The sequence below is a fragment of the Ictalurus punctatus genome, chromosome 21 (assembly GCF_001660625.3).
Source record: "Ictalurus punctatus breed USDA103 chromosome 21, Coco_2.0, whole genome shotgun sequence".
NCBI lineage: Eukaryota > Metazoa > Chordata > Actinopteri > Siluriformes > Ictaluridae > Ictalurus > Ictalurus punctatus.
Genome location: NC_030436.2, coordinates 7803802 through 7815000, shown reverse-complemented (window position 1 = coordinate 7815000; position 11199 = coordinate 7803802). Strand labels below are relative to the sequence as shown.

The window sequence follows — 11199 nt, the reverse complement described above, 5'->3', positions numbered from 1 at the left end:
GAAGACATAATATTCAATGTCAGTCCGTCCAGGGCTCCAGCGGTGCGTCTCTCTCTCTCTCTCTCTCTCTCTCTCTCTCTCTCTCTCTCTCTCTCTCTCTCTCTCTCTCTCTCACTCTCACACACACACACACACACACACACACACACACGAAATGGTCTCACAAAGGCAATACAAACAGAACACAAAGTCTATGTTTGACATTGATGCATATTGACACAAAAGTAACCAGACCACACACAGAGAATGCAACTCTTATGCACACACACTCATGCACAAACCCAGACCACACACTGGGACGAAGCACAGACCAACAGATCTGCTGATGCAGAACATTTGCATATACCGGTGTCACATTCCAGGTACTGAGCTGACCAAAGCCTAACACTGTATCTTTACAGAAACTGTTGAGATTTCACCAGATTTATATATCTCCTGAATGACCCTTTATTGATTGCTAATGTGTGAGAATATCAATACAGTGCAAGAGCTGGAAAACTGACCTTGTGTTTTACGTCTCTATATAGAATATAGAGAGGTCGGCGTGTGGTCCTTGTAAAGTTGTCAGTACCCCTCTTCATATCCCCTTATCACTCATCTTCACTGGGTTTATGTCATTATGTTCAGGATGTCTTTTATTGATAAACCTCAAAAAATTAAAACCATGCACTACAATTATTTGAACATGCAGTTAAAATATTTAGCAGTAAAAGATGTCCGGTGTGAATAAATATCTTACATTTTAGTTTGTAATCTTCAGTAGTTAATTCCGTAGCTTCTATGCCACATTTTAGGCTATAGTGCTCAGGGCTTGATTAACATTTATGCTGAGTAGGCTGTATCTTTGTACAGAAATATTCTGGACTGAAAAATGCACATGATTTTTAACTTGGATGGATGGACGGGTTTTTAGGTTATACATATTTTAGTAAAAATGTGGTATCGAAATTATTAGAAAGCAGCATGGTACCCGTAAACATTAAGCCGCTGAAATTGTATGCTAATTGAACTAGCTTCCCAACATAGCCAATGTAGTGATTAACAAAATTGTGATTGTTATATTTATATTTAACAACCTTTGAATACGTCAATATTTTGAGAAAATTAGGATGACTGAGATACTAATATCCCATTTGTATTAACATGCTACAAAGTGAGACTTAATTGCTTATTTAGCTACAGTATTCGGAATGGCAGGAGGACATGGGGGCATTTCCAAATACCAGGCTGGGGTTTCGAATCCTGCCTCAGAGCTTGCATGTTCTCCATGTGCCTCAGGGGTTTTCTCTCCTAGTCCAAGGACATGCGTTGTAGACTGATTGGCATTTCCAAATTGTCCGTAGTGTGTGAATGTGTGTGCGATTGTGCTCTGTGATGGGTTGACGCCTCGTCCATGGTGCCCTGAGTTCCCTGGGATAGGCTCCAGGCTCCCCGCGACTCTGTGTAGCGGTATAGAAATGGATGGATATTCCTAGGCTGCCTGTACAGAAAAATCTCTTATGCCAGTTGTTTGTCATATTTTTAATTTGAGGTCACCACTATATACATAATATAAATGATTTTTTATTATTATTATTATTATTATTATTATTATTATTATTATTATTGAATCAAACTAACAAGTTCATTCTTTTTTTCATAAATTCTATCTGGTTTCAAACATAAAGTGAAGGTTTATCAGATCAGATGCATTAGATTAGGGTTTAAACAACTCTGCAGGACTGTAAGGTTCTGCTGCCTTTGTGTGACGTAGTGCCGTAGGTTTTGTTTGTTTTGTTTTGCAAAGTGTACACATGAGCATTCTCTTTTTATGCCTGATGATGGTCTTTTCTGCACGTATGTGGTCTCAGGGGCCCGTGGCCTGTAGGAGAAAAGAGAAGAAGGCTTTGTCAGATGAGGAAACCTCAGAGATGGATGCAGATCCAAGCACGTCGGAAGAGGAAGCGGCGGGACCACTCAACATCACGGACGAGATGAAGCGCATGCTCAATCAGCTGTGAGTTGCAGTTCAGAAACAAATAGTGTAAAGGAATGTTCACACATACAGTGACTCACAGCGAGAAAGTGACCGGAAACCATTTGTTTTCAATGATGGCTGGCGACTTCTGGTGACATGAGCGCCAGTGACCGTTGGCGACTAGATGTTGGCGTGGTCAGCGATGTCATAAAATTGAGAAAAGTTTAACTTCAAACAAATTTGGAGGGACTTGGTGCTACCAATGGGAACAAAGACAGTAGAGCGCGCGTGATCCTTGATTCACCATGCTGCCTGCGAGTCCGAATTGTTTCGTGGACCTAGACAGTCCGGTGCTTCTGCCTTCGCCGCAGATAGAAGGCCGCAATGGCAAAGAGCATACACTGCTTCTCTTTCACCTCGTAGGAAATGATGTGTATATACACTGGTGAATTTTATATACAAACGCTTTACATCCAGAATGTTTAATTTCAGTGTCAAGAAAACTGGTTTGTTGTGGAATGCTAAAAACTTAGTGTATAGTACAGCGACTGGGAACTTGCAGCATAAAATCGCTGTATGTGTAAACTTACCTTATATTCTGGGACAGAATTGTTGGTTATTAAAACAGCTTCTGGATTGTTGTTAGAATATCCTCCGTCGCCACCAAGTGGTGAAATGAAAAACTGCAACAAAAAATATAAAATAAAATCCTCCATATCTCTGGATTTATGAATTCTGCAAGTCTAGATCTTATCTACTTCCTTTCCTAAATTATTTCATATCCTTTCTCTGCTATGGCAGCAATCTTTTCTTTACTCTCTGCTCTTTTTTTCTGCTTCCTCCTTTCCTTCTCTCTTCCCTATTTTTTCCTCGTGCTGCAGACATTGCTCAGATAACTCATTTGTTGCCAGGCGGGAGAATTTTGACATCGACGATGATTGTGACAGTTTGACGTGGGAAGAAAACGAGGAAACGCTGCTGCTGTGGGAGGACTTCACCAACTACAACGTGCCGTTCATCAGCACCACAACCAACGGTGCAGACTGTGAAGGAGGCAGCCAGGAAGCTGTGAGTTTTTGCTGACCTCTCAGATGCCAGGCTGACCAGCATTTTCAACCTAATCTCGATCTATGCGTCTGTGGCACTTAATAATTTTCACACATTTACTTGCAGTGAGAAAAGAATGGAAAAGATGTTTCCTTCAAACTCAATCTATGTCAGTAAACGCAGCTGTAGAACTGTAATGTAACATGTAGAACGCTTAATTTTTCCTCTTAAAGGCATCCATGCCTGCAAAAATTATGTACAACTCCTGTTTTACATAGCAGGTGGATGGTGATGTTGAATTAATGATGGCAAGAAAGATGAAGGATGAAAATCAGCACGTAAATTCATCTTAGTTACTTGTATGCATCCTGTTTTTCCAGTGAGATTAATTATTAAATTCAACATTGAATCAACTTTTAGGACTATTAATAGTTAATAGGCAAGTGTACATACTCCCTCATTGTGTGTCCGTTATCATGTTTGGCAGGATTGCAGTCTGGGAAGTCTCATTGATGAGACTGAGACGCTTTTCAAGACCAGGGAAGAGGAATACCAGGCAACAATCGGCCAGATTGAGGTTAATATTGTGTCTGTATTTCTATTTGTCATTATTGTCATGTTTTCATTTGTAGTATTTCTTGAGATTTGTTTGTCTATTGCTTTCCATGGGATATAAATAACTTTTTTTTTCTGGTGTAATTTACTGTAGTAACCACTGCCAGATATTAATGTATGTAACTCCTGCTGTCACACTCTCTCACTCCACCTTTTTTTCAGATGGAGTTGGCTACAGCTAAGAGTGACATGAATCGGCACCTCCATGAGTACATGGAAATGTGCAGTATGAAGAGAGGGTTGGACGTACAGATGGAGACATGCAGGAGAATGATCAAGGGCGGGAGGTAATGGCTACTGAGATTTATTCAGTATTCATAGCAAATCCCTTTTTTAAATCCCTCTTGAATTCTTGCCCCTGGTCATATAGTACTCAATTATTCATTATTAATCACGTTTTTACACAGTTTACGAATGATTGTGCTTTCCTTAAAATGACTTCTGCCCACCTCTAAATCTTTTTTTGTATGGAAGTAAAATAATGTTGAATAGCACTAATCTGGGGGAAAACATGCATTGCATTAACAGTTCTTGCATTTTAATACATTATATTTTCAGGGCTTGCATTTTTGGGGGTTGCAATTCAACATGGTTATATATTTAAGCTGTGAATATTTCAACTGGAAAAATTTCACACACAATTTCATTATTAAAAATTCGATAATCAATATTCACCTTCCAAATTAATTTACAAAATATTCAGTTTGTTTAAAAATACCATTAATATTAGACAGGCAAATTTCAGTCCATTTCATTTTTCTTTATGAATTCACTTCCACAAATTCAGTGGTTCACATTTGGTTGAATTGCACATATTGGATTGCTGGATTTCAACATTGCACATAGGAAAATTGCAGGAAAAGCAGAAGAGTACCAATGCATAATCTCCACCTGCTGCTAATCCACCTCACCAGCAGGTGGTGCAAGTAGGCGTTGATGAAGGCCAAAGCAACAGGTAGAGCCTGTTATCCATATTTTTGGCCTTGAACATGTTTGATGAAAAAAAAGGGGACTGCATACAAGGAAAATCCCCCAAACCCACTATAAAATATGGCAGCTGATAATGAATGATATTGGTCTGGAGGGACTCATGAACATGGATGTAATCATGAATTCTCCTGAATACCGGTGGAGGAGGTTATGACTTGGCCGTAGATAGAACTTTTAATGCAGTATTTTTACAATGGCCATCTGTGTCTGGATTTAACCCTCACTGAAAACCAGTGTTCTGTTTTGAATAGATGCACAAATATACAAATAAAGAAGATTAACATATTCTGTATGGAAGCAGATCCAGGATCACTGTATAAGTGTCTCTTACCTTGTTAGACATTATAGGAAGAGGCTCATTCTTATTCTCATCATCAAATATTAATTGTAGGGATAATGATGTGTTTTCTTTAAAGAAAAAATAAAGGAAGAAAATGCTTACATAGTAGGTATTACTTCTTTTATATATCCACTTTTGCTCATTTTCATGAAGGGTGCTAATATTTATGAAGCTGTAAATTACATGTAGAGACTTCTAAGTTTGTGAGTTCTAAATCTGCAAATGTGTTAGTTGAAGTAACATTTCAAACATCTCTGTGGACTGGGATTATGGGAAGGATAAATGTGATGAAACCTAGGTACTGGAGATAACAGCTGTTTTAATGCTAAACATAGAATGGGGTAGACTATCTTTCTATTATGCAAATGCAACCAAAATCGCTTCCTTTTTAAGCTAGCCTCGCAAGCTTCTAGCATTCGCCACCGGGTCTGCTGCAATATATCAATAACTGTGAAAGAGGCAATTCTCCCATGAACAAACACACGATTATCTTATTTACTCACCTGCTTCAAAAAAAACTTTCAAACTTTTAAAGATGGTGTTTTGCTTTTTAAAGAACCAATCAGGTTGCAACTTTCAACATTCTGATGCTTCCGAAGCTTGTGGCTAGAAAAGTGTACAAAAGATATAAGACGCTGGCCTGTTATCTAGCTTATTTCGGTGCCACTTACCAGCATTTAAACTTTAAGGCTTTGTGTGTAATATTTTGCTTACGTAAAGGAAAAATAGCTAACGTATTGTTATTTATGTATTTAAACAACGTTCTAGTCCCCCTTCTTCACAGCGTACCATTATAAATTAGTTTATAAGTTACATATCTCACATTTACGCATACTATAGGGTATAAATAAGCATAGTAACAGAATTAATTTACAACTGTGATTAACATTACCATTTTTTTTACCATTTTATTTTTCTGTTTCTACCACAGAAACTCTCCGTCCTTCAGCTCGGTGGCGAGCAGTGACTCAGGGAACACAGACGAGATCCAGGATGAGTCAGACAAGGATGGAGACACAGAGGGGGCAATCAGCTGATATTTACCCAGCCGGGTGACACCCTCCCCTCACGAGCTCCTATCAGCTCCAAGGCCACTCAGCATTTGGCCAATGGTATCGAGCAGGACCAGTCCAAAGGAACTCTGATGGACAGGTCCCATTTTCCTGTAGGTGCTTTAAAGTCTCCTTTCTAGTGGGGAAGGTGAAGAGGGACGTTCTCTTGCCCCTTGAGCATTGTGCCTCTGCAACGATATCCAAGGGTGTTCTGTCAGTCTGAGCAATCACAAGCTTCATTTACAATCTGTTTTCCAGAGTAGGCAACCCAAATTGTACCTTTTAAACCACATTTCAGTATCAGTATCAAGACCCAACAGAAATTTACAGTCATAAAGAGCCATTTCGCATGTATGAATCTTGGATGGGTTGGATATCCATTAAGATGCCAGAATGATTATATTTTCTGTCTTTTCTACAATGCTGTATTATTCAGAAGGCAGAATAATAGCTTTGATGGCCTTCTGCTGCCTCTAAACACTAATTAACAAAAACCCAGTAGCGTGTGTGTGGACGGAATGCAGCACAGCTCAAGATATCTCTAAGGTCTATGCAAATGGTTAGCCTTATTTCATGTTTTCATCTTATCCGATGATATGTGTATCCTAATTGCCATCTTTGCTGGGAATACAGTTCTCGCCATCGTAACGAGTGCTTCTAGTGGAAATCATGAGGCCTGTAATGTTTACAAGCTCTTAGAGGGAGCTGTGGTGTGGTATAGGTGCCTACTCAAGAGTACTACACTTTAAAAAATAAAAAAAAAATAAAAAATTTAAAAAAAGGGGTTCTGTGTTCAAATATCATAATTCTCGATTGAAAAGAGCTATGTGCCTGATCTTATGACTGGACTTTTTGATTTTGATGGCCTTAATGTATTCACTTGCTTTTTTTAAAAAAAACAAATTGCAGCCTACATATTTGCTCGGATAGACTTCTTGTTTTGTATGTCTTAATGTTTTTTGCTGTTTCTTCCAAAGACGAAGCTGCCTTATTTTGTTAAGCGGCTTAAATGATTGTAAGAGATTTCAGGTAGCAATTCTTATTGTAAAACGGACATTTTTGTTGAGAGTAGGTTACGGTCACTACTGCTAATATATTAATTTAGTGATGATGACCAACCAGATATGCCAGCATAATTTCAACCATAATATGTCTCACGTTTGGCCAGCAGAGTAAGAAAAGTTTATCTCTGTAACTGGGCTCAAGAATGCTATTAGTATTTCCATACTACGAATATTGTTATTTTTGCCTCTTTTTTTTTCCATGTTTGACTTTTTGACATTTATGTTGTATACAAAAGTTTTCAAACATATTTTTGCATGTTCATTTAAATGTCATTTATGTTTGTTTTCTCTAGGATTTCTTGTGTTCATATTTAAACTGTCTATTTAAACTGGTGTAAAAAGGAGGTCCTGACATTAATAACAAATGATTGGTTGTAAAACGATGCACAAAACAGCAAAATGCAGTTGCGATCATTTGAGCCTCCATAATTCACAGAGATGAATCCATCTTATTCAGTTTTTATTATACTGTATTATATTCTACTTCTTAAAAGTCGTTATAGAATTTCCTATGAAAGAAATCAAAGACCTGCTTAGGGTTTTATACGAATGTCCTTTTTTTTTTTTTTTTTTTTTTTTTTTTAAACAATATTCCAATATTCAGGGTCATTTGGATGCTTTTTTCTGCTAAATAAGTCATGCACTAATCAAAATTTTGCTTTTTACCCTCAAACAATGCTTATTTTTTATATTGTTTAACGCAATAACAGGAAGACCATACTGCATTTCTTTGTGCCAGAAACAACAATAGAAGTCTCAGTAGAGACTTCCTTTTTGTCACAGTGAAATGTAAATATAACGTTTACATGAACGTAAAAGAGATCTAGGAAAATATTGTCCAGTTTAAAGGTGCAGTTTGTAAAATTATAGACCTATAAAAAAAAAAAAATCATATAACAATTAGACAATTTCAAACATACCTTTCTTGACATTTGCCACACTGATATGCAACAGATCTGGCTAGTTTCTTCATTTAATGCTTCTGTTGGCATTTTGTCCGTCCTTGAAATTTGAAATGGAACTTCTCAGCTATGTCTCTTTTCCTTAAAAGGCAACTCACAGGGATACATAGCTTCAATAGTGGATTTGTTGGGTTGAGGGGAAGGGAAAAGCTTGTCAGTTTTCACTCCAGTTCCAGTTCACCAGTGCACCAGAAAGTGCAATAAATTACAAACTGCTCCTTTAAGTGCATGTTACAATGGTAACTAAGTATTAGGTTAAGGTTTAAGATTTTGTGCTCGTGACCACAAGGCTGTGAGTTCACTTCCCAGGGTTGCCACTGATGGGTTCTTGAACAAGACCCTTAACAAACTGGCTGTTTCACTTTGTAAGTTGCTTGTAAGCTACATATGAATGTGCTGATACAAATGAATTTCTGTCATGTAGACACTGGAGCTTTATTGAAGTAGCAGTAAAGAGATGGCCTGAAGCTCCTTGTGGTGGGTTTAAAAAAAAAAAAAAAAAATTTATAAGAAACATCTTTGCATCATTTTGTGTGCCACATTCACCATTACTCTTATCATTTGAACTCCTGATACCTCAATCACTGGATATACATTACATCCATGTAGACACATCATCTATAAATAGTTTCGGTGTGCAATATTATGCATTCCAGTATTGTTTTTAACATACCTTCCTTGACTTCCCCTCACCACTTGCCTATTAGTTATTAAGCAAAACTTACCCAGAATCTGATTGTTGAGTGAAACTATACATACTTGATATTCTTGAAAAATATCAAACTTCCATCCATCCATCCATCCATCCTCAACCACTTATCCGTAGTCGGGTCGCGGGAAAATGTCAAACTGGATTTTATGTAGCCATCTACTACATTCATGTGCGATAGCTGATGTTATTTAATTCACTTAATACTGCTAGCTTATTAGCATACTGACTAGGTAGAACCCTATTTAGCTAGTTAAAATGAGATAGACCAGGAAAACTTATCATTTGCTTCATCAGAGACAGCAGTTTTTGAATTACAGGTGAGCCAAAAAGTACATGAACTCCCCTAAGAGCAATAAAAGCATAGGGGGGCACAAAAGCAATAATTTATAGGAGTTATACTAAGCCCATCTATCCCAAGGCAAAGGAGTCTCCTTTCTATTCATTGACCATAAATTAAAGTTGAACACAATATAAGTCCTTATGAGCTCTTAGTGGAATTACATTATTTTATTTTGCTTTTTATTGAATTGATATTTGTTTGTCAATACGCTACTACAAGAAAAAACTGAATGGAGAAAAACACTTTCAAATGAAAAATACCATTCAGTAGACTACAATTGTATAAATAATGGGTTTACATGCATGTGAACGAGATATTGGTATAGACTGTACTGTTTAAAAGTGCAGTTTTTTCAATGTAAATGTGCTATAGACCTATACCCATCATATCATTTTAAAACCTACCTTGGAAAAACTGATTTGCCACACTGACTTGCAACAGATCTGACAACAGATCTGCCCTGAAATCTAAAATGGCAACTAAGGAAGTAAGCACTCACATTCCGTTATTTTGACACTGAAAGTCAAATACTAAAAATAAAATGACAAAAAATAAATAAATACAGCCCCTTCTTTCAATTGTCCTCCAATTGTACACGTTGCATCAACATGGTCCTCATCATTTTGTTTTTATCCTGTTTTCAGAGCCTTGGAGCACCACATAGACCAAACATTGTTCTCAGAGCAGATATTGTATTACAAACTATAGGACAAGAAGTTTAATATTACCAAATGTCCGCACTTACTGACCGGCCCTTTAAACTGTGATTTGGCGGTGGTGTAACAGTTAACAACTGATAAACCTGATCACTAGTGTACTTTCATCCCATTGTGCTGAAAGTGGCCACTCGTGTAGTCTGAATGGGAAGTCAACAGGTGAACATTAAAACCCATACTGGAGTGCAGGAACAGTCTTCCAGTTTTAAGTTCCTCTTTGACAAAAAGAAATCTGCTCCTTGTAGTATTGCTTTCCTGAACACCAGGTGATGAATGTATTAAGCAGTGATGCAATGGTTCATTGTTTTTATTGTAAAGCTTCATGATATGAACAAAATTCTGTATTGCCTCAAATGACATGTTTCATGATTATTTAATTCTTTAAGATGATTACAGGACAAAATAAAACGACGATGGACTAATCAGTTGCTCATGAAACTCTTCTGTCATATTGCTGTGTTATATTATGAAAATGCAAATAATATATTGTCCATCATTACCTCGTTGAATTGTATAATGTGCTTGGTCTTTCTTTATCAAATGGTGACAGTTTGAGACAAATATTAAGTAAGAAGTCAACATTATCTCTATGGTTAAGCTTCAGAAACTGAATACAGTCATGTCTGAGCCTAATTTGGAAAATTGTATTAAATAATTTTTTTTAAACTAGAAATACTATTGAATGATTATCTGTATTACAGACTTTTCCAGTATCTCACAGCCATGATTTTCACCAGTAATATGTCTTTCAGTGTGTCTCAATGCCCACATATCAATATTTCCTTTTCTGCATCTTTATTTGCAATGTCCACAATTAGACATATATATTTGAAAATGAGTTGTTATTTGTTAATGTTTTAAATATGTAAGCCTTTGCAATCTGGTGTGAGGGATGTAAAGATGTCTCCAAATAATTAATGTGGTTGGTGCTGGGGTTTTAACACACAAAAAAAAAAAATAAAATAAAATAAAATAAAAGGTTTATTTCTGACTTGTGTTGGCTTGTTGAAGGTTATTCAAGCATGCTTTGGAGTGGACCTCGAGGTCACGTGACATGCACCTTGTTCATGTACTCTGTAAACAAATTCTACAACTTTAAAGTTCCTTATCTTTAAATATCTATATTCTAAATATAATTATATCATGTATATGTATAATTCGACAGATATATGACAGATTAACACCGCGAAAGTAGTTACCAAAACCGGTCGAAAGCGGTGACTGTTTTATAAATAAAACGCTCCTGTCAGAAATGGCTGCCATGTGATTGGCTAAGAAAAGACGTCTCGTAAGCTGAGTGGCTGATTAGAGACTCGCCCTCCGGCGCGTTCCATTTAGCACAGGCGGGGAGGGGGGGTACAAAATATTTTTGTTTTGTTTTTGTTTTTCAAGATTGAGGCTGAA

General features: G+C 37.1%; 1 protein-coding gene across 2 annotated transcripts in view; it reads left to right on the top strand.

Moving 5' to 3' along the window:
• The window catches only part of iffo2b (intermediate filament family orphan 2b), a 45890-nt gene extending 35104 nt beyond the window's left edge, over positions 1 to 10786 (top strand). For both annotated transcript variants that reach the window (XM_017450008.3, XM_017450009.3), the window contains 6 exons: positions 1 to 42; positions 1851 to 1996; positions 2869 to 3025; positions 3492 to 3581; positions 3782 to 3906; positions 5881 to 10786. The exon at positions 1 to 42 is cut by the window's left edge and continues 117 nt beyond it. In XM_017450008.3, coding sequence (XP_017305497.1) covers positions 1 to 42; positions 1851 to 1996; positions 2869 to 3025; positions 3492 to 3581; positions 3782 to 3906; positions 5881 to 5986 — 666 coding nt within the window. In that variant the 3' untranslated portion in view covers positions 5987 to 10786. The remainder of the gene's footprint in view (positions 43 to 1850; positions 1997 to 2868; positions 3026 to 3491; positions 3582 to 3781; positions 3907 to 5880) is intronic.
• Positions 10787 to 11199: the final 413 nt, after the last annotated feature.